Raw genomic sequence first — 24588 nt, 5'->3', positions numbered from 1 at the left:
TTGTCTCAGTTTTTTTAAATAGCATCAAACAAGATCTTCTTAATTCTTATGATTTTCTTTATTCTATTATATATACACAATACTGTTAAGTACAAACGAATGTTGCACAGCCAAGCACTAATAGCTTAGAAACATAAAGGATTATTGTTTTTAAAAGGTGTAAAAGCATTAATACTTTCTCCTCCAGGAGCTGATATATAAATGCAAAGGTAGAAGTGGATTTCTTTTTTGTAGGCTTGGATGGAAGACGTTAAAATCTGCTCTCCTAATACGACATAAATAATCTTCAACCGATACCTGTAAATGGAAGAGGGGGAGGAAAAAAAAAAAAAACAGTCGCATCTGAACATCATTCAAAATTATAATGTTTTGCTGCTATTACCACTTGTGATTAAAGATACATAGACACTCAATTCATCCCTGATGGAGGATCGCTGGAATCATGGGAAAGAGAGGTCCTTTTATCGGATTGGCTGGCCCAGCACGGATTCAGCTGTTGAATGGCCAAATGGGGGAGGCAGCTTGATGGACGAGGTCTCCAGGACTATAAACAAATCTAAATCATATTTGATGTCATCCATTGTTAAATTTTACTACGCACTTCTTAAATTTTTTTTTTTTATACTGTATTGAGGATTTGTTCTGTTCTGTGTATTGTATTGTATTGTATTGTATTGACCCCCTTCTTTTGACACCCACTGCACGCCCAACCTACCTGGAAAGGGGTCTCTCTTTGAACTGCCTTTCCCGAGGTTTCTTCCATTTTTCCCTACAAGGGTTTTCTTTGGGAGTTTTTCCTTGTCCTCTTAGAGAGTCAAGGTTGGGTGGCTGTCAAGAGGCAGGGCCTGTTAACACTAGAATTACCAGAGCCTACGAAAAAACTCGTAATTCCGTCCCACCTTAAACTGCTTCTTAAATCCCTTCACACCTCTCCGCCAGCGCCCTTTGTCTTCTAAATGTGCTGATAAAGAGAAGCTCGGAGCAGCCGGCTATTCCATCCCCCACCAATTTAGAACGTGCACGAACTTCTCTCAGCTCATGCCTTGATTGAGTATCTGGGAGTGAAGTGGAGTTTTAGAGTGGAAATAATAGATCGTTGTTTGGAACACACGCATTTCATGTCTGTTCCGTTTCTACAGTAATCTGTGTCAACACATTGTTAAAACAGAAACTTTTTTTTTTTCTAGTAGTAGATGACAAAATGTAGGCATAAACTATATAATGTATGAAGCCTGAAGTCCAAATAGCAAAGAAACATTTTCACAAGAATAACACAATTGCACTTTTATTCAAAAATATAACTGCAGAAACAAAAGCCGCCTAAACATGTGACATTGACACCACTTTATTGTAACTGCCTCCGTGGCTCAATAGACTCACCCCGCTTGGGAATCAAAAGGTCACGAGTTCGATCCTGTGCTCCTCCGTTTTGAGAAGTAAACTGCTCTTAGTCTTACTGTTTTAAAATAAAAGCATACATTTCATTTCAGTATGTAACAGCCGGTGCAATTTATGATCCTTGTAAAGGCTAGCTTTTTTTTTTAATTCACTTTTCATTCTCTCAGTCGCGTTCAGAATCAATCCATACAACCCCATCTGACACAGCTGTTTTCAGTAAAGACGCGCTATAGCTCTGCAGTGTACCACGATGCATACTAACGCCAAACACCCTCAACCCAGGAACATATATTGGTGTAAAGTATAACAAAAGTGCACTTTTATTCAAGTGCACTTTTTCCATCGCCTTTTCCTGTAAGAAGCCATGTACACACTTCTCTCTATGCTGTGGTTTCTATTACACACCTGAAAGAAAGAGACAATACATGTGAAAATATAATCGCACTAATGCAATATTATTTGAAAACGAACAGCGTCAGATCGGGTGTGAATTTATGCAGGAACTGGAAATTCTCTGATGCGGGACCTTCCCCCAGGGAAGAAAGTGCAGTGTCAGGTGCTCATTCAGTGTAATAGAAACCATAGCACAGAGAGGTGTGTACACTGCAACAAGTACACGTGTCGTAAATGTAGGAAGGACGGTCCTTGGGTGTGTGGGAACTGTTAATATTTGAATGTGATGATTTTATATAGCACGGAATGAAAATCTGCACTTCTTAGCACTGCACCATGCAAGCTGTCGTATCAATCGCCTACTGTAATTTGCTTTCTTTTTTCTTCGGTTATACAGGTAGTTTTGAATAAAAGTGCACTTGTTTTGTTTGCGAAATGAAGTGTCTGCGTGCACTTTTCGTGGCATTACACGTGTATTTTTTGAGCATGCCCGTTTGAGCAGTATAAAAGTATTGAAAAGTATAACAAAACAACGGGCAGATGGGGAGTGTCTGATGATTGCATATAGCGCCGGTTACTGCTCTTTACTATTCTCTCCTCTGCGTGCCGGAGTACAAAAGAAACAGAATACAGACGCGCTATAGCTCTGCGTTGTACCACGATGCATACTAACGCCCCCCCACCCGGTTCTGACACACAGACGCTGGCGAAGCTGCCTTCTTCGTATCTCTCCGTCACTTGATTTTCTTTTTATTCAGTTTTATTGAGTGTTCCTGCCAGTCCCCGCATGTTGCTGTATGCTGGATATTTTCACATGTATTGTCTCTTTCTTTCAGGTGTGTAATAGAAACCACAGCATAGAGAGAAGTGTGTACATTGCTTCTTACAGGAAAAGGCGATGGAAAAAGTGCACTTGAATAAAAGTGCACTTTTGTTATACTTTTACACCAATATATGTTCCTGGGTTGAGGGTGTTTGGCGTTAGTATGCATCGTGGTACACTGCAGAGCTATAGCGCGTCTTTAGTGAAAACAGCCGTGTCAGATGGGGTTGTATGGATTGATTCTGAACGCGACTGAGAGAATGAAAAGTGAATAAAAAAAAAAAAGCTAGCCTTTACAAGGATCATAAATTGCACCGGCTGTTACATACTGAAATGAAATGTATGCTTTTATTTTAAAACAGTAAGACTAAGAGCAGTTTACTTTTCAAAACGGAGGAGCACAGGATCGAACTCGTGACCTTTTGATTCCCAAGCGGGGGGTGAGTCTATTGAGCCACGGAGGCAGTTACAATAAAGTGGTGTCAATGTCACATGTTTAGGCGGCTTTTTGTTTCTGCAGTTATATTTTTGAATTAAAAATTGTGCAATTTTTGTTATTCTTGTGAAAATGTTTCTTTGCTATTTGGACTTCAGGCTTCATACATTATATAGTTTATGCCTACATTTTGTCATCTACTACTAGAAAAAAAAACGTTTCTGTTTTAACAATGTGTTGACACAGATTACTGTAGAAACGGAACAGACATGAAATGCGTGTGTTCCAAACAACGATCTATTATTTCCACTCTAAAACTCCACTTCACTCCCAGATACTCAATCAAGGCATGAGCTGAGAGAAGTTCGTGCACGTTCTAAATTGGTGGGGGGATGGAATAGCCGGCTGCTCCGAGCTTCTCTTTATCAGCACATTTAGAAGACAAAGGGCGCTGGCGGAGAGGTGTGAAGGGATTTAAGAAGCAGTTTAAGGTGGGACGGAATTACGAGTTTTTTCATAGGCTCTGGTAATTCTAGTGTTAAAGCCCATTGCGACACTCCTTGTGTGATTTTGGGCTATACAAAAATAAATTGTATTGTATTGTAATTCTACCACTGATATAATGTAATTCTTACTTAATTAGAAACTAGAATGAAATAACATACCACCATACAATTCATCACAGGATGAGATTCTCAAGATGCATCAAATAACTTAACACAGCTGTTTTGTTCAACAACTAATTACTGGACAGATACCATATTTTGGGTTCCTTTTATATTAACCTGGTTCAAACTACTTTGTTTTCCTGTTTAAAAAAATCTGTCTTTCAGTGTACATAATTAGTAAATTACATTTGCAGTTTACCTGAGAATTCTGCACTTGCACTCAGTGAAGTGAGCGTAACAGGAGTAAACTGAATTAAATGTTAGAGCTTAGAAGCATTAGCAGGTGAACATCTTAAATCCAGAAAATTTGGGAAATGGATTGACAGCATTTTGTTCACCTACTTATCAATGATTAATCTGTCTGACTGTTAATAACTTTACAGAACCCACATGTCTCCAAGTCAAATATTAAAATGTAATGTTTGTAAATGTCTAGTAAATACACAGGTAACACACTAAAGTTAACTGAAAAAAATGAATTTCTTTGAAATTTTTATAGGCATAATTTAGTAACTCTTTCAATTTTTTAAGCACCTCAAGTACTTTTCAGTTATTTAAGACAAATCTGTAGTTTGTTTAATGATTAAAAAGGTATTTCTTGCCAAAATCCCTGCTACAGAATCAAGATGGTACAAATTGAGTAAGTACCATCAGCAAATTGCTGTGAAATCAAATATGACAAAGAATTATAAGTAACTATTCTATCTGAATTACTGTATAACTTTAAAACTTACAGTTTGTAAAAATGCAGGGACTGCTGCTGGTGGTAATTTTTCACTGAATGATCTAGCCTAGAACAGAAGAATACAGATAAAAGAGAGAAAAGATTAAGAATTGTGTATGTACTGGACCTTTTCAAGAGCATTATAAGCTTATGACTGAAATATCCTAAAACAAAATCTAGATTAGACTACTGTTACATAAATTGTTTTAAAACCAGAATATAAATTATACATTTTAGCTACATAAATATTCACAATGTGTCGGAGAAAGAATGTCATTGTTTTGCACATATGATACGATTCTCAATGCGCATCGCTATCAGTCTCTTAATAAAGTGCAGTTTGTATTACAGAACTCTTTAGTTTCCTATTCACTCAACTATGTACATATGGAAGAGCTTCAAAATGCAAATGTCAGTGATTAACATTAAGGTAAATTACAGTAAGTCATAATCAACACATCACCTTCTCCCTCAAGTAGTTCAAACAGCCTTGTGAACAAAACTGAGGAGAGGCTTGGCAGGCTTATTTCAAAATAACAGTTGATTCTTGCCATATTGTGAAGAAGCTTGGGACCATTCCTTATAAGGAACATTTGATTTTTTTTTTCCAGTTTTAAATAACATAAATACATCAAATTTTCACTGAGCTATGAAAGAGGACATAGGATTCTTCCAAGCAAGTAAGAGAAATCAACCAACAAGCAATGCATTACTTAATATCATTATGTATTTTCAGTTGTATAATTTGATTCCTTATTATATTAGAGCAGTAATTCAAGTAAAGGACTGGGCACCAGAAATCCACCACTATCCAACAAAAAAGCAAATGTCTTACACAAAAACGGTCTGAGGTTATTCCTAAATCGTATGACCTAGCGCAACCTGTGCTTGATGGCATTGTTCAGTTAGGATCAATCCTATTGGATGTAGTTAATTCTGGCTCAGTTAAAGGTGTGCTATGCACAATTTTAAGATGAATTATACCAGGAGACTGTAGAAGAATGTAAGTTGTGAAAGGTCAAATTTCATTTCCCACATTTTTCAATACAGATGTCTCCAGTCCCTACTGACTACAACTAAATAATATGTAGGTTAAAGAAGGCTGGAAAATATAATTTTGGAAAGGCGCAACTGATAATAGCATCTCTGTCTTGAAGTGTGTCCTACATTGGTTTAACATTTTATGTGAAAGATTTAGCACTGGAACGCTAATAAATAGGTGGGAGATATTAATGGCAGCAATACTGAAGGAAGCATATGAATAACAGTTTGAACAAGGGTTCCACTCCAGAAGTATATAACCAAGCAGGTGTTGTTCTGTTACCTTCTGAATCCTTCCAAAGTCTTAATGTACAAATATCTGAGTCCTCGTAGAAAAACTGGAAGTTAGATAATGCTGTGAAGTTATACTAGTTGTATGAGTGTTCATATTAAGAATTAATGGAAAAAACTTTAACCACCAATTATCTACTGTTCATATTTAGTGCTTTATTTTATATATCAGAAAATCATAATTTTTTTACTTTTGCATGGTTTCAGCACCACCTCAATGTAAAGTCCTTCAATGGCTATATATAATCACAAGGGCTATGAAGGGGACCGTTTTCGAAGATCAAAGCTTTTTTTTTTTTTTAAATAAGTGGGCCTTCTGCAGAAATATTTTCAAATTAGACAGGAGAGAGCTGAGATATGACGGCACTTTTTTTTGCTTCATGACCAAGATTAACACTCTACCTAAAGAAAGTAAGTGAATGATCAATATTACACCACTTCTGTATGCTAAGAGTTAATTTTTTCGGTTAGAGAGAAAAGAAAAACAAAAACATACAACATGTTTCTTTAAAATGCAATACTTTCAGAAAAATTTCTGTAAGCTAAGACGTGGAAAAAAAAATCATAGAACTTTCTGTTTAAATTAAATATTAAATATAGGTTTCTCTTTATGCTTACTATATGTGTTGCTGACCACTTAGGTATGACCTCAATTTTAAGGGCCTATTCCCTTTGAAATACTTAACTCACATTTAAACTTGACTTCTATGACATTACAAATATGGTGAAAAAATTAGACAGTAATAAAAGTTAAGAGAATGTAAAAAAAAAAAAAAAAAAAAAGGAAAAAACCACACATACATGTTGCAGATGAACATGAGCTTGACATGCAATGTCATAAATAACATCCTTGACAGGTTTCTCTTGGCTTCCTCGCATGATATCTTCTTGTGAAATACCGTGCTGCAAGAACAATGACTTGTGTAAATAAAGAATAGACGTTTCATGCATTTTGAGTGTCACGTATGCAATATTAACACATTTTAATCCAAATATGAAAGAGACAAACAAAATCTGCCTTTTTATACAGTATATTGCCTGGGAAATCCAAAGTTTACTCTTGCAGAAAAGCATAAAGAACTGGAACTGACTTAGACAAGGCACCACTTTATCTTAAGGCATATTAACACAAGCACCCATATTTTAAACAAGTACAATTTATTTAAATTCTCAAATATGGTTATCTGAGATATGGGAAGAACTGAAGGCATTTATATATAGCATTCTCCGAAAAGTCAGAATACAGGCAGTCCCCGGGTTAAGTAGGAGATAGAGACTGTAGGTTTGTTCTTAAGTTGTATTTGTTTGCAAGTCGGAACAGGTACACTATTTTAATAAATGCCATTGTTGACCGACTAACCAAGTGCTCTGCCAATGAATGATGGAGTTTCACCTCTCTCTGACCTTTTTATTATTTCTACTTTATTTTCCATGGTGATGGTTTTTCTCTTCTTTCCTGTATCACCAACACTTGCATCAGATTTGTGTTTCAGGGACATTATTGAAGGGTGAAGACAAGAAGTTAAGAGGAGCTCTTCTGCACAGCACTGTACATGCTATCACAGCAGAAAGGTACCTGTTGTCAGCACATCTGATGTACTGAACAAGAGACAACTTCCTGCTATGTACGTAACAGTACCAGCACCCTTGCTATTGAAAGTGAATGGGGGCGGCGAGGGGAGGTTCACCATCCGCCCACCACACACTACAGTACGCTGCCTTTGGCGTCCACCCACCGTCACTGATCATGGTGCGGCCAAAGGTGGGTAGTGAATCGCCCACCACCACCCCCATTCGACAGGCAGCCACCAGAGGCACACTACAATGCTAAAGGCCGCCCCATTCACCCTCAAAGGCCTCCTGTCAGCCGCAACCGGGTCACCGCTTGCACCATCACCAGCCGCCCACTGAGAACGAATGGGGCAGCTGTGTGTGGTGGGTGAGCAGTGAAACACCCCCCTCTGCTCCATCCAGTCAGGAGCAGTAGATGCGGAGGCATGGTGTGCGGGCAGCGAACCTCCACATCAAGCCTCTCTCCTGCATCTGAGCGGTAGCTGCGACCCCGGTGACTATGGACCGTGGGTCACTGTTTGCCGGCCGAGGGACACTGCACTGTGCGAGCAGCAAAATCGCCCAACCCAAAACCCCCCAAACCTCTCCCCCCCCCACCCCGCCTCCAGCTACCGTTTGCAGCGTCCCCAGGCTCAAAATGATGGAGCAGCAGTTACTGAGGCATCCACGTCGCGTCCCCAAGACAGATGAAAGAGCAGCTGCGGCGCCATTCGTAAGTCGTATGTCCAGAACTTGGAGACTACCTGTATAGCAATCGCAGTTCACCATCTCTTTTCAATTGTATATGTATTCAGGATAAAAAACTATTCCAACCTTGACATTTTTATTTTATCTATTTAATAGCAAACAGTGGTTAGTGGCATAAAAGTAAACTTGCCAAGCTTAAAAGTAAACTTGCCAAGCTTAACTGATCTTAGCAGAACAATTCAATTTTTAACAAATTATAAATTTTGTAACACCTACAGATAAAACCATTTTAAAATTAAATTGCTGTAACTTTTTTTCAACACTTGCAATGCAGATACGACCCCATTACACAAGCCATGTGGTTCCGGATTTCCTTAAAAATCTTGGGTACTACAGTATGTTACTTGGGTAGTTAATTTGGTTCATTTCATGTAATTATTCTTATATTATATGTTTAATGTATTTACATTTATACAAGTGACAGGGAGGTGCAGAAGGAAACATTGCTGCCTTATAGATCTAGTATCTTGGGATTGAATCAAGCACCTGGACATAGTTAATATGCAGTTTGTATACTCTACATTATTTTCTTCTCATAAATCAGAATACAGGCTAGTTAGAATAATCTAAAATTCTAAACTGGTTCCATGGGTATGAACATCAATGGTCTCAGAGATGGACTGGCATCTTGTCAAGGGCTTTTTCCTGCCTTTAAGACCAGTGCCTCCAAAAGAGGTTCTAACCTCTGTGACACTGCCCTTAATTGAGCAAGTTTAAGAATGTTACGTTACAAAAATTACATGAAACTAAGATGAAGGCATGATTTCTAATTTCACTTTTTTCCATTTAAATAATCACTATGGTGGTAACTTAAAACAAAGTGTTAATTAAACAAGTGTTAATTAATTAGTTGCAAGTAGCAAGCATCCAAACTCAAGGATAGCTTTTTCAAGTCTGCTTGATCCAATTTAATGACACATGGGGTATTTGAACCTATCATGCGACACACAGTGTGTTGGAATGGAAAATTAACTTAACTTGCATGTCTTTCTGGATATGTGAAGAAAACCCAAGTACCTGTGGTAAAGTTGACACAATCACCAGAAGAATGTGCAGATTCCACTTGGACAATGACAGGAGAGGATCTAAAAATGTTTAGGTGAAGACAGCAGCAAAATACATCCTAATACTGACAACATATTATGCATTGTCAATAACAATTCTGTATGACAAGCAGAGATAAAATTACAGTAGTGAAGGAGGTGCACTGTACTAGACTTATAATACCATAAAGTACTTTGTAAGCAGCAATTGACCAATCGAAAATGACATCATGTTAGAACAGGTTTGATGTGAAACAGAAAAGTAGTATCAGTGCATTAAAACATACAGTATGTCTATTCAAAAAATAGCAGTATAAAATATGTTTCTTAATTTTTACAAATTTTAAAACAGAAATTAAAAACCATTATAGTACCAAGGATCAAAATCATAATCAGTATTTTAATTCAACTCTTTATTTAACTTATGACTAAACTGCCTCTATTAAATGTCTGTTCTGAGCCAATGCTTATTCAGGCTGAACTGGGCAAAAGGCAGGAAACAATGTTTGACAACATGTCAGTCTGCTACAACACATACTCGAAGAAATTATTAAAAAAAAAAAAAAAAAAGACAAATTTAAAAATGAGCTTCCTCTTTTGTTTCATAGTAATATCTTTAACAGATCTATAATTTGCCTGTCTAGCATGCATGCTTGCTTTTGGGGATGTCATAATTTCTTTTGAAACACCGTAGTTCCGTAGGCAGCAAATGACTTAGGCTAAACAGAGACGCACGATGAAACATTATTGCTTTACAAAACTACGACAATCTACATTGTTAATTTTATTCTAGAAAAACAAAAATCTGTGTGAAAATAACAATTAGGAAGACTAATCTGATGATTCCGTATGCATTTACCAATAGGCAGAAAGAGAGAAATGAGCAAAAAAGAATTATTTAAAAAAAATAAAAAGGCAAAACAGCAAACTTCAATCTAAAGACACTAGAATAAGACTTTCAAAAAGCTGGCACAGAATTATTAAACAATACTATATTTATATTAACATGAAAACATGCTGTTATTTATTTCAATGATCACTTCAATGTTTTCATTCCCCAAATATACAAATGGAAATCACCTTGTACCCACTTTAATTTTAAGCCTTTGTGATTAAACCTGTAAAAGTTTTTAATGATAGCTTTAATGATAATGTCACATACCAACATGCAAATATCCATTGGAAGATATACTTTTCTCTTGCTGCTGTGGTATGGCACTGCCCGTAGACAGGTGACAATGCCCTGCGCTTTCCCAATGTGACTAGCTGCATGGTCTGCATGGATATCTTTTACACCTGTTGGTAAGGTATACAAAGATTATCAGGAACATAAATTCTACATAGAACTGTACTGCAAAAGCAAAATATTATTAGAAACTAAATACTGTACACTGTCAAAATCAAAAGAGCTTCTAGAGGGAATTTTCTATCCTTCGACACCAATTATCAGATTCTGCTACTGTTTGCGAAAACTTTCCTGTAAAATACAGGAAAATAACTTAATAAATTTAAGTATTACAGAATAGAGACTTTTTAAAAAGCAGAAATTCTCCCAAGGATTATGTGGCTAACAAGCAACCTTTATACAATTCTACTACATCACAAAGTGGTTTAAAGGAATAGAGCTATAATGCTATTAGACCTTTAGAACAATCTAAATGAGAACAGTCCATTTAGCCCAAAAAAGCTTGCCAGTGCTATCCACCTAATGCTTGTAAAATAACATCAAAGTCTAGTTTTGAAAGTCCCTATGAAGTCCTACTGTCTACCACACTACTTGGTAGCTTATTTCATGTGTCTATGGTTTTCTGTGTAAAGACAAATTTCCTAAGGTTTGTGCAAATACCCTTAAGTTTCCAGCAGTGTCCATGTGTTCTTGATGAACAACAGTCTCAATCCACTCAACTAATTCCCTTCATAATTTTAAACACTTCAATCATGTCTCCTCTTTATCATCTTTTGCTTAAACTGAAAAGCTCTTTTAATCTTTCCTCATAACTCATCCCCTGTACTTTTGCTAAAAAGCATTTTTTCTTTTTACAGCTAAACCACACGCAGGTTAAATGACCAGCAGAAAGTCACCTAGCAAATCAGGCCTTAGACCTAACCACAATCCTAGGGTGGGTTTAAAGTCCAATGGCCCAACCACCAGTCCACACAAAGCTTGTGTCAATTTCTGGTTACCTTTAAGGCAGTCATGGGCATTGTCTTTTAAAAACATTGCTTATACTGCGCAATGTATTGTCTGGAGTCATAGAGAATACTACTTGTGCAAGGATCTCCAAAGAATAAAAGATAAAGTGGGTAACACCTTGACTGCATAATTCTTCTCAAAATGGGAGTTTAGAGTTTTCATTTTGACATGGATGGCAATTATAAAAAGCTAAAAGGTAAATACAGCAATATTATTGAGTTTATACATGGTGGTTTCAAACACTGAAATTAGACCATTTGCATTCACTCCTTCTTAAAACTGCACTTAAAGTGAATTTTGAAGTTTGTTATACTCTTGGCATGTGCTGTACTATGCATTTTAACACTTTATGCAATAATTAGTGGCTTATATTGGCTTTTGATGTATTAAACTCATTCCAGAATGCACACCAGTAGCTATATAGAAAAACACAGTCAGAATTGGTTGACATGTATTAGTAATATAGATCTCATTATTAAAGTTACTTTATTATAAAAAAGAAAAGCTTATCAAATACAGAGGGATGTCCACCACTACAATACATCTACACAAATATCACCAAAACCCAAGTGGCCACCTTGAAGCACGTTTTAATTCAAATCAGTAGGCAACTTGGAAGAGTTGCAAATGTTCGGTGGTGCATTGAGAAATTGATATTCAACCTTGTTTATGTGTTCTCATTTACTTACTTCAAGTACTAAATTAAACTTGCAAGTTGTCTCATTAGTTGACTTCCTGTGCAAACATAATTTTTAATGGCCCAAAGTTACTTCCATACCCTTGGGTCTCCTTACCATATCACCCCCTTGAAGACTTGCAAGTCTCCTAAACCTCCCATCAATGTCCCATCCATACTCCTGGAGGTAAAGTTACTGACTTAAATAATCCTTGTCATTTCTATGATATAGTTTGGAGCTTTCAGTTATCAGGCCAAACAAACTGCAATTTCTGACAACATTTAACCTCCTCTACAATACATTCACTAAGTACTGTAGATGATGGCTTTTGCATGCAATGGATCTTTATTATTCATATTTACTAATCAAATGTTAAAACACTTGCCTTGTGTTTCCAATAATAAGTACAGAAGAGATGACTGTGTGTTATCTGCATATGTTTCTAGCTCTTGTATATTACGATAGGCCCGGTCATTTAAATCTTCCTCCTGCAAAATATAAAGCCACACTTTACAACAGTGCAGCTGTGCAAGTTGCATATATCTTCTTGTGATGATGACAACAACAAATTGAGTCTGAAAACTAACTCTCTTTGTTTCAAGTATCACAACATTGGACTGTACGAGGTGCTGAATACAATTACTTTATGCTTTGATAACATTACAGAAACAGATGAAGATGAAATCGTGTGCATGTTTTGTACAGCATCCACATTTGGCTTCAAAAGGAGCACCTGTATGTAAGCTGACTAAGTAGCAAGGCAATTTTGTGTTAATCAGAAGACACTGCTCCAGTTATGGACTCTATTCTCTTGATTTACACACAATGTCCAAGTCCCGGTGAACCAATGTGCGTCTTTATATTTCCCTTTAGAAACGCACAATTTGTGACCATGCTGTCTAAATACTTATGTCAGCAGCGGTCTTGCTTGTTGATGTTATAATGCGCATCTAGAAATGCATCTTTGTAGCCTCTGCAAACAGCACAGTGTCTCACAGTGAAAACAAGGTTCTGAACACATGAATTCCCAATGAAACATGCAGTCTACCAAAAATGGATTGAAGGAAAAAACCAAATCAAAATTGTACTGAAATGTTTAATTCTCAATATAAAAACAACTTTATGAAAAGAAACTAGAGAAAGAATGAATGTAATACCTTTAGAAGCCTATTGCTTATTCCTCGTGCTGCTAGTTGATCAAAGAATAATAAAAAAACTATTTCTGAATTACCATAATGCGTGCAAACTTAGCATATTGTCCTCAAAATGTATATATTTTTTTTTTTAACTGTGGAATCACATTAATCAGTTTTAGGATTATTGTAAAACTAGAACAAAAAATGAATCTTGGTGCCAAGAACAGCATCCTAGCAGTGCAAAAATCCTGCAAGGCTTTCTCAAACTGTGTTTAGGCTACATATGAAACTTCATACATATTGCATCTTGCAACTATTTATATGAATCAACAACACAATTTACCTATGGAAAGATTTTCACTGCCTTAGGGTTTTTGAGGGAGGAAGACCAGCGTGATTCCCTAACAAAGGGTCTGTTGAAAAACTGAACTATTGATCCTTTCAATATTAAAAAATATGTATTGACAAAAACAAAAAAAATTGTTTAACATCTTAATGAATTCTGCTGCTTTAACACTAAATACACTTTATCATACAGCAAAAGAACTAATAATGAACATTCCATTACCATATATTTTGCTGCTGAAAACGTGTAATCCTAAGAAGGAATAAGGGGAATGGTCTTTCTAATCAGCCCAAATCTATCAGTCTAAAACCAAATATTAATATATACAGAGATAATAGGTTATTCCTCATGCATGCTAGTACATACACATTAAACTAATGCAGATTCAAACAGGTCGGTGAGCTGAAAACCATTAAAGTAAAAGCAAAAAACATACACAAATGTCACCTACCATAAGCCTGGCAACAAGAGAATTCATTAACTGAATAACGCTTCTTACAATAATATGTTAAGATCAGTAGGTAATAAATTACTTACTCTTGTATTAATGATTCTTGAAAACCATCCTTTTGTCAGTCTGTGTTTTTTTATAGCCTATGAGAAAAAGCAATGCAATATTGTTCATAATCCTAAAATATCACGGAAACCTGGAAAGGCCTTCTTGTGAAAAGTAACAGTTGGAAAATCTTTCGTGTCTATTAATGTAAAACAGCTATCTCTTAAAATCTGAGATATGTTCATTAACCACTCACAATGTTAACCAAACTATTAAGACAGGCAGCAGTAGCCAAACAATCTGTTTTACTGTTTTATATTATAAAGCATCCGACAGACCCTCCAAAGTTCCATAGCTACTGGCTGATGTGGAGGGTCATCCCTGAAGATCTCTTCCAGTGCATTCTTCCAGAACTGCATTCTGACTAGACCCATAGTTTTTTGAGACACCAGGTCTTTAATCTATAAAACACAAAAACACAGGTATCACTTAGTTTCTAGTGAATTATTTTAGGTGCACATATATATTTATTTCAGAGAATTAATCTTAAGAAAACACATCTTTTTATTTCTCACAAACGTACAAATAAAACACAACACCTGTTTCAAGAAAATTGAGGAATGTTACTGAGGGCATACAAAATCTTCTTTTAAAGGTGCAACTGCTGTCTCAGGAATCTGTTTGCCTGAGAATAATACAACACCCACCACTGCATGATTTCAGCACTTTGAAAAAATGAAATATGACAATCATGCACTCATAAATTCATCTATTCAGTTCCTTTACTTTATAATACATGAATGATTTAAAAAGTTTACAATTTGCCAACTTTACGAGACAGTACCTAAACAGAACACTATAAAAAACTGTAAGTGTTTTGCGTTGTGGTAGTGCTGCAACATGTAGAGAGTACAATGAAATTGTATTTCCATGGCTGGCCAGTGAGAGTAGCTAGTAGTGTTATTGTGTGTTGTTTTGTTTTTTACTGAATAGTTTAGAATAGACAAATAAACTCACAATGCTATATTGTCCACACAACAAAAATCACCTATGAAATGAAGTAGAAAAATGAAAAAGGGCTGCTGAAATCACTCTTGGATGGGAAGCCATCCAACGGCAGAGTCCACATTCACTCAGCCAATTTATAATCAGCATGCCTTTTAGTGGAGGAACCTGGAGTATCCAAAGATGAACATATTAAACTTCTTTTACAGTTTGTAATAAGACAATTTTCTAGTTATGGTTAAATACACAATATTGTGATCAAGTTCCTTATGAGGTGACATGGCATTTATAAAACTGACTAAGAGGCACAACTACAGGTTTAAGAAAATGTTTGCAATGTCTTTGGAATACTAGGGATTTCTGCCACGAATTGCTCCAAAATGGGGACATATTCTTCATCTAAATGATAATAATAGACATACAGCACAATACAACAAACATCTCCAATTATATACTTTTCTGTGGGGAAAAAAAAAATGTTTTTGGTAAATGAATCGAGCTACCAAATTTCTGGTATACAAGTCCAAAGTATGAACAAACCCATGCAGTAAAGAGATTGCATTTTTTAAAATGCAAGTTTTTAATTAAAATACATTTCTTACTCTGTATCCCAATAGTCTATTATCTGAAAATGTTTTATTATTAACGTGTTGGCACTTTAAAGCTTTAATTTTAATATACACATAGTTGTTTCTCAATTAAATACAAACATTGAAAAACATTTGATAAAATACCTGCCTGAGCGAGCTCCACATTGAAGGCCCTCACAGCAATTGAAGATCGTCGGGATTCCGGAGGTAGCAAAAGTGAACACAAGAAGCCTTCATAATCCCGTGTTCTGCCAAAATATAAAAGCATTTCAAGAAACACTTAATCTTTCATATACCTGTAGATTAATTAAAATTCTCAAGAAATTGTATAATTATAGAAGTAATAAAGGCAGGATGAAACATCTTACAGGCTTTAAACATGTTATGGTGTTGTGCCAAGGAAGAAGATTTACTTATCAAGTACAAAGTTAAATTGTATTATTTAAATAACTTTTCAAAATAGAAAACATTTCAGCATTATGATACAATGCAGGTTAGTCCCAGATTGGTACTTTACTATGAATGAACCTTGTGTTAAGGAAGGCAATTTTAACAGCAGAAAGTTCACTGCACACATAATATATATAACTGGAGTTTATTTCAGTAAAACATACATTGGGCAAATTGGACACACTTTTGATCAGAACCCTGAACTGGGTTGCATACTTCAGGGGAAAACTGTGATGCCTACATTTTTATGTTATTCTAGGGTGCTATTTGCTCTTTGCGAGAGTTTAACACAGAAGAATTCATCATGAGAGTAGCTCAGCACAGTAAAACACACAGATTAGCCTAGGATTAATTGACACTCCACAATGATTGCAAAAACACTGTAATGATGCTGAATTTTGCATCAACAAAGGATGTCATCAGTCCCAAGTGAGCAGCAGTATGAGCAAGCATTCCATCATTCAAGTGAGCAGCTTCAGTACTAACTACATGGGAATCTTTTTTTTTTTTTTTTTTAAATATAAAGGCAGAGCATGTTGCTATCACAAATTAATAAATCTAGCATGGCAAAAGCAAGCAGTCCTTCTAAGAATTGTGAGCTACTTAAATGAACAATGAAATGAGCAAAAACCATTCAACATCATCACAATTGTGTCTTGAGTACACTACTCTTTACCACAATGACCCATGACTTTTGTGACTGATACTGCATGCGCCACATCACTAAGTTAGAGGACGACACAACCGTGATAGGTCTCATTAGTTGTGATGACGAGACTGCTTATAGACAGCAGATTAAACGATTAGTGCTCAGGTGTAAGAACAATAACCTGATCATGGATGTCGATAAATCCAAGGAAATAAATCAATATTGACTTCAGGAAAAATCATGGCACCCACTTTCCTCTTTGTATCAACTGTTCTGCTATGGAGACAGTAAGAAGCACTAAGTTCCTGGAGGTAACAAATGGTATCTCCTGGACGCAAAATACCTCCTCACTAGTCAAGAGAGGACACAAGCATGCAGTTCCTTCGAAGCATGAAGAGAGCTAACCCCAGACTGGATTCCCCTGCAAAGAGTGGAGAAAGCGGCTGAGAATATCATCGGGGATACAGGAACTCTACGGCAAACGCTGCCAAAACAGGGCCACCAGCATTATCAGAGACCACACTCACAATGGACTGTCTGCCCTGTGGCACACAAGTATGCAGTGCAGAACTGCCAGATTTCATAAACGGTTTTGACCCACAAGCCTTTAGACTCTTGATAAACAATGATCAAAATGTTAACACAGTGCAATACATATTTTTATCTGTGACATATTAACTTCTGTTATTGTCTTGAGCTAAATTCATGCACTGGATTATTTTGCGCTGTGGTGTGTTTGTACGCAGGTATTTGCGCAGAGTTAACCAATCTGTGGACGATGCAATGAATTTGTGCCTAAGCTTTATTTACTAACACACCTGAGAGGCCAGGGACACACGAGAGGGACTTTGTCTCTGCTTTTAGTGTTATCATTCCAGAGCTCTGAAATACGAAACTCGCCTTGTTCAACCTGCCACTAGATTATACATTTTCTTACGGTTAGGAAACTGCATATGCGGTTGGGGACACACGTCTGCCCTGTTGACCCTTACTGTGTCCTTCTTTACTCTACCACTCTTCTTACTTTAGATAAACGACTGTACCTCTCGTGATTGTCTGTTTGACTCCTTAAAACTGCGGTTTCGAATGACAAAGTTAACTTTGAGCCTTGAACTATCAAGAAGCATTTGGTTAAATGTGTGTAAAGACTTCATAAAGAGCGCTCATTTTTCCATGCAATTGCATGTTTATAGCTTGGATTCACTTGTGTGTTTGTTGGAAAGGACCGTACGTTAAAGAAAGTATGTTCAAATATTTTATCCAATACCAAATATCTGCATCTTGCCTGAAGGGGTCTGAGTTACCTCGAAAGTTTTTGCATATTGTAATCTTTTTAGCAGGACAATAAAAGGTGTCATTTTGCTTGTCTTCTCACACATACTCTATACATGCAAAACTTAGCACCTCTGTATCTTACCTCGTCGTCATCTGCCAACTATAGCAACTTGCGCCACTGAAATTTAGGATTAGCGTTAATCGTTATATTTTCAACAGAAATTCAAATTTAACATACTCTGAAAAATACGCCGCGACATGAAAACAGCAACACAAACAGCACGATGCTCTCATACATGCTAATTATTCATATATCAGCACTTTACCGGACAAGCTGAAGGCAGTGCTCCTGGTCGTTCTGCAAGTGCACTGCTGGAGGTTTTGATGATAGAGATGCATTTCTTCGCGCTAACTTGAATAGGTGTCTGTCGCAAAAAACAAATCTTTGAAACATTCGACCGCGTCTCCTCCAGTCTATGATTGCCGCCATATTGAGGATGACATTCCAACTCAATAGCGATTGGCTAGGACGGGGCGTGGCGTTAAGGCACACGTGCCTCCTCAAGCCGGACCCGCTTGCAGGAAGCGGGGCGCGTGATCTGTCTTCACACGGAAGTCAGGAGATTCGCTCGCAAAATGGTCCTCCGCGCCTGCTGCTTTTCCTGCATTTTCCTCACTTGTAGGATAAAACCAGCCTGCGTGTTTTTAAACAGTTTAACGCTTTTATTTATTTTGCACTGGCCGGAGGCTGCTAATACTGAGTAAGTAGATTTATTTCGGTTGTTCCTTAAGATAGCTACAAGTGAACATATGTTTTAATCAGCCTGAAATAAATAGTAACATTCCTACATTACTTAAGTTTAGATGATCTGTCGTTGTATAGATCAACATCGGCTTGAAGATAACACTTTTTGAACCGCCAACCCATTTCGTAATGTGTCCGTTTTAGCCACTTAACAGGAGTAGCACGATGGCACAGTAGTTAGTGCAGCTGCCTCTCCACACCGGAAAACATGGTTCGAATTTTCTCAGTGTGAATTGTTCATATTCTTTAAATGATCTCTGTGTTGTTTATTCGTATCTCGAAGTGCATCCTGGGTGTTATGTGAACGTGCTCAGCGTTTGACCGGTTCCTACTTTATTCCCTTTCCGTAAGTGTATGAAAACTTCATTCAAGGGGCTGAGTTCAGTACTTAGTTGACATGTAGTCGCGCTAAAACACTTAATCGTTCAAAACAAGCAGCTCACATAATTCTGGAAACTGAACTTGTTTACATGCATAACAATATAATTTTATTTTTTTATCAATTTGTAAAATTTCTAAAATCTTTTTGTTTTATTATTCTGGGGTATTAAGTATTGTTTAATAAGGTGAAAGTGTAATTTATTTTAGCATAAGGCTGCAACATACGAATGTGAAGGAGTTTGAATACTTTTTGAAGGTCCTGTATTTAATAAACATCTTGTACAGTACAGCTTGTAAATTTATTCACAGGCTAATTTTCCTGTATTACTAATTGTTTTAAAATTTGATCAAAGCTTGAGTAAAAGGCACTGCATGTGACACTTTAATGGTGTAAAATTGAAATAGATAACAATCTAAAAGTATTATTGCACACAGTTAAAGTCATTACATGTCTTACAGGGACTGTGACTCGAAGTTGGCATATGTGGGTTAGAAAATTCATACTTATATAAAGTGTCTTTAGAAAGTTCCCTGATCCCTTCACTTTCTACAGATTTTGTAATGCTGCAGCGTTGTGCTGAAATCATTTAAAATAAATTTTCCCCTTCTCGTGCAACACTCAATACAACAGAATGACCAGAGAAAATAGGAGTTTAGAAATGTCTACAATTGTATTAAAATTAAAAGAAATGACAGAATCACACTGAGACAAGCATTCAGAGCCACTGCCCGGTACTTCAATAAAACACCTTTGGCAGATATTACAGCCTGGAGTCTTCTCAACAAGCATCACGCATTGGATTTTGGGATTTTCTACTATTCTTCATCTTCAGACCCTCACAAGCTTTGTCAGGTTGGATGGAGGCCGCCAGTGGACAGCTATTTTCAGGTCTCTCCAAAGATATTTGATTGGGTTTAGGTCTGTGCTCTGGCTGGGCCACTTGAGAATATTCACAGAGTTGACCATAAGCCACTCCTGTGTTGTCTTTGCTTTGCCCTGTTGGAAGGTGAACCTTGGACCCAGTCTGGGGTCCAGAGAAATCTGAAGCGGGCTTTCATTAAGGATACCTCTGTGCTTTATCTTGTTTAGCTTCTACAACAACAACAACAACATTTATTTATATAGCACATTTTCATACAAACAGTAGCTCAAAGTGCTTTACATATTAAAGAATAGAAAAATGAAAGACATAATTATAAAAAATAAATCAACATTAACATCGAATAAGAGTAAGGTTCAATGGCCAGGGGGGACAGAAAAAACAAAAACTCCAGACGGCTGGAGAAAAAATAAAATCTGTAGGGATTCCAGACCATGATACCGCCCAGTCCCCTCTGGGCATTCTACCTAACAATAACCTCTCTTCAATTCTTACTGGTTTCCTAGTTCCTGCCACTTAAAAACAACCCTACAGCCTGACATATATAAATAAAATATATTATTATTATTATTATTGCCATCACCACCCTTCATTGTTGTACATGTATTGCTCAGATGATGAGTTGTGCCTTGCTTCCTGCAGACGTGATGATTAGAACTGAGACCAAACAATTCAATTTTGGTTTCATCAGGGCAGAGAATGTTGTTTTAGTGTGATATTCCTTTAACTGCCTTTTTGCAAGCTCCAAGTTGGCTTTCATGTTTTGTATGGTCAATCTGCCATAAAGCCCAGATTAATGGAGAGCTGAAATGGTATTTGTCCTTCTGGAAGTTTCTCCCAGCCAGATTCTTGGTCACCTCTCATATCAAAGCCCTTCTTTCTTGATTGTGCATCTTGACTGGACAGCCATATCTAGCAGGGGGTTGTGGTTATTCCAAATTTCTTCCATATAGGAGTTATGAAGGCCACTGTGCTCTTTACATAATGCTGCAACCTAGCCAAATGTGAAGAAAGTGAAGAGGCTTGAGTACTTACTAAAGGCAATGTATATAATCTAAATCTAGAACTATTTGGTAAACATCTTAAAAACAAAAAAAACATAGAATACAACTTGCCAAATACTGGTAAATTAGCACATTTGAGAACTGCTGAATAACCAAAATATAACCAGAAAAATTAAGATTAAACAAAAGAGTAACCCTATCCCAATAACTAAACCACTTTATATATGACAGACATTAAAAAAGTTTCCACACTTTTATATTTTTGTTGAAACCGTGAAGGTGCGAGGAATAGTAATTGGTCGTGTCTGAGAGTGTCATGTGACTGGGAAAATTGAATTGCAAATAAAGGTGACTGTAGAAAAGTGATGTAATTTGTTTTTGAAATTCTTAATAAATAGAGTTATAAAAAAGTGCAGAAACTTTTTGAACAACCCTAGTATATTCATCCATTTACTGAACCTACTAAATTCTGTGTGTTTATAGTGCCTTGCTAAAGTGCTCAGGCTTTTAACCATTTCGCAGATTTTGCTATTAACTCCTACAGAGGGCAATTCATAAGCACTGTTGAACAGACTGTAAAAATCACCATAGTGAAACTTTCAGGGAAATCCTACAGAGATAAATACATTTATTCAGAGTTAATCAGAACCCACGGCAGTTGAAGTCTGGTAAGAGCAAATTAAATAATTCTCCTATCAAAAGGGTGTATGCCTTGTAAAACAAGGGAATTTAAATCCTGTTTATATTATTTTTCAAAAAAAATTAAGTGTTTAGAGTTATATATTAAATAGATATTGATTACAACTTTTTTTAAAGGTAAGCGTCTGGCATGATTTGTTCTAATTTGCATTTTTTACATCAACAAAAGCTGAAATTTTAAATAAGAGTGTGTAGTTTTATATTCACTCTGTTGTCACAAATTACTCAGGCTGTAATATTCCCCTTACGTATTTTTGACCCTGTTGGTTTACATAGATTATTCTCTGGTTATCATAGCCTGTTCTTATTGGTAGGAGCCTATATTATCTTAATTTTAAAATGGTTTGTTTTTCAGGAACTCATTATACAGTGACCTTTTACTGCCATATCCACATTCATGGGGCCACGGTCCTCGGCACAGCCACCGTCATGTAAGAGACTGTCAACCAGTGATCTTTGGCAATGTGACTCATGAAACATGGATCAGTGATAAAACTACTGACTTTCCTGTAGCTGTTACCAATGTGTTTGTGTCAGTGTTTCCTACCACAGAAGGAGGAAAAAAGTCAGTTCATGGCCATATGACTGTGATAAACAATCCTCTTCATACAGTTTCAGTATTAGAGCCCGGTGAACCTGAAGGATGTATTAAACGGCGTACTGCTACAGTAGAGGAAACCGCTCGTCCGAGAAAATGCCTTGTTGCGCAGAATGGAGGATATTTTGATACTTCCACTAATGAGTGCCTTGGAAATGTTGTAAGTGATGGAAAATTAGTGAGAAACAGTAAAGGGATTCAGAATGCCCAGTTTGGTATCAGAAAAGATGGCACACTTGTTTTTGGGTATGTACTTGAATTCCTTCACAAATTTATCGTTTGTTTTTTAAGACTTGCAAGATTACATAGCTAGTACGAGGAAACAATCAGTTGTACTGTATATACTTTCACAATTATCATCTTCATTTCATTTAAATTGCCGTTTGCCTAGTACAGTTGTTCTTGTCATTCATACAGAGGTGATCGTGACATATTTATAAATATGGATTAATGAAAGCTTTGGTTAAACCACAAAATAAAGAAATTTAGACAGGTGCAAGTAACTTTGCAGAGCTCCTTCCATAATAGTAGAAATAGCAACAGTACTGATATTACAGAGGAAGCAATGTATTGTGCATTTTAAGATATTTGTCAATTACAACAGTTGTGAAAAGATTAGGTATTGTTGAATTAATTTGCTGTACTTCATGTTAGTTTAAATTCCTTTTACCCTCCATCCATCCTCCCCATTTTTCTGGTATAAAATGACTTCAAACAGCCTTGGCAGATTCTTATATCCTTCTAAGGTCTTGCTGTAATAGTTTATAACACTCTACCTTACTATAAAGCATATTATTTATAGGCTGGGGTACACACTCAGAAGAGAAAATACAGATAAATATAGACCTATCTGTCTTTGTAAAAAGTAGCAAAGCATAGCAAGTACAGTTTTTTTTAAAGCAATACTTTTTCTTGATAATTTAGAATTATCTTCATAGGGAATTTATTTATGTTTATTCACCTACTAATAGTGGTATTATCATTTCAGTATCAGTGCTGGATTGTGTACAGTCCATAGACACAAGATGTCAGTGTTTAGTACTCAACAAGTAGGTTATTATTTTAATACAGTATTCAGTTCTTGAGCTCCAATATTGAAGAGTGTTGTTTATATTTTAATCCATATTATGTTTTCAGGATGTAATGTGTAATTATTGTTTAGTATATATTTTTTTATATATTTTTCTGTGTAGCTTTTTACTTGTTTTTTTGTTATTGCATTTTAAATATATTAATTTCTCATTATTTAACAAGCAGGGTTTATTAATGAGATTGTGCTTTTTAAGATGAAAAAAATATAAATATCATTTTTAAATAAAACTGGCAAAACAATTTCAAAAATTTATAAATTACATGTTTTCATTTTGATTAGCTCACCACTATGTCCTGACAATGGGAAAAGTATCAAGTTTTCCCATCCTCCATTAATGACATAGGCTTTTTTAGCGTCATCACAAAGCACTTTTTAGGGTAGTAACAATAAAACAGCATCCCCATCATCATTAGGGAAACATTAAAAAAATTGCCGCATTGATGACTTTCTGTAAAAGACTTCAAAGTATACACGAGCTGCAAAGTGAGCATCAAGAGCTACTGTTACACCTTGACCCAGTGCTATCTGCTATCAGGCGCACCTAACACAAAAGGTACCAACTAACCTGTTATGCTCTTTCTTAATGGAAGATAGGAAGAAACATCATAACCAGCTATACAGCTGTTGTCTACAACCTCTTACCAGTCTTGTTGTCTGTATTTTACCCCACATATTGATCAATCATAGAGACCTGTAATGGCAGGCTGCTCATGTCTTTACTTCAACTCCGTTTTATCACCAGTTGAGAGCTGTGTCCTCTTGAGACTTTAAGGAACTGCAGCTAGATAAAAAATAGACAACCCAGCTCTCTGTCATGCTAGTAGAAACTCCTACAGAGATGTCGAGTTTAAGCTTTTACTTAAACATTTTATTTATCTGCATTAAAAACAACAAGAATATGCAATATAAAGAATTATACAAACTGAGTAGGTTCAGTCTTCATATCAGCAAGCCACAACAGATGGGCTAGTTCCTTAGTTACAGATTATATATCCGTAATCAAAAAGTGGAAAGAGAGATTTCTTTCCAGAGACAGAGTTTGATTGCAAGTGTCCAGTGGCTAAGCAGCAGCAGCAGACAGAAAGCTCTATGAAAGTGGTCCGCTTCAGTGTGAGAAAGGCTCCTTGTAGAGATTGAATTTTAACAAAAAAAGGTGGCTCCAGTTGATTATCA

General features: G+C 36.4%; 2 protein-coding genes across 4 annotated transcripts in view; one reads left to right on the top strand and one right to left on the bottom strand.

Moving 5' to 3' along the window:
• Positions 1-41: 41 nt before the first annotated feature.
• Positions 42-18481, bottom strand: ndufaf6 (NADH:ubiquinone oxidoreductase complex assembly factor 6). 2 transcript variants are annotated; one of them, XM_039738949.1, is made up of 9 exons: positions 18281-18481; positions 15729-15828; positions 14324-14446; positions 14027-14083; positions 12393-12495; positions 10299-10432; positions 6576-6677; positions 4453-4509; positions 42-297 (listed from the first exon to the last, which is right to left on the bottom strand). In XM_039738949.1, exons 1-9 carry the CDS (start codon positions 18442-18444, stop codon positions 169-171), a joined length of 969 nt encoding a protein of 322 aa, XP_039594883.1. In that variant the 5' UTR covers positions 18445-18481; the 3' UTR covers positions 42-168. The 2 variants fall into 2 exon arrangements, with proteins under 2 accessions (XP_039594883.1, XP_039594884.1); XM_039738950.1 differs by having other exon boundaries at positions 15725-15828; positions 18281-18382.
• Positions 18482-18532: 51 nt separating this feature from the next.
• Positions 18533-24588, top strand: part of nagpa (N-acetylglucosamine-1-phosphodiester alpha-N-acetylglucosaminidase) — a 30658-nt gene continuing 24602 nt past the window's right edge. Inside the window, exons 1-2 of one of the 2 annotated variants that reach the window (XM_039738943.1) lie at positions 18536-18715; positions 22080-22568. In XM_039738943.1, the coding sequence (XP_039594877.1) occupies positions 18591-18715; positions 22080-22568 (614 nt within the window). In that variant the 5' untranslated portion in view covers positions 18536-18590. Of the gene's footprint in view, positions 18716-22079; positions 22569-24588 lie in introns of both variants that reach the window. The other variant, XM_039738944.1, reaches the window with a different exon arrangement.

The sequence above is a fragment of the Polypterus senegalus genome, chromosome 16 (genome assembly GCF_016835505.1).
Source record: "Polypterus senegalus isolate Bchr_013 chromosome 16, ASM1683550v1, whole genome shotgun sequence".
Classification (NCBI taxonomy): Eukaryota; Metazoa; Chordata; class Cladistia; order Polypteriformes; family Polypteridae; genus Polypterus; species Polypterus senegalus.
Note: the sequence above shows the minus strand (reverse complement) of the source record. Positions and strands in the feature narration are given on the sequence as shown.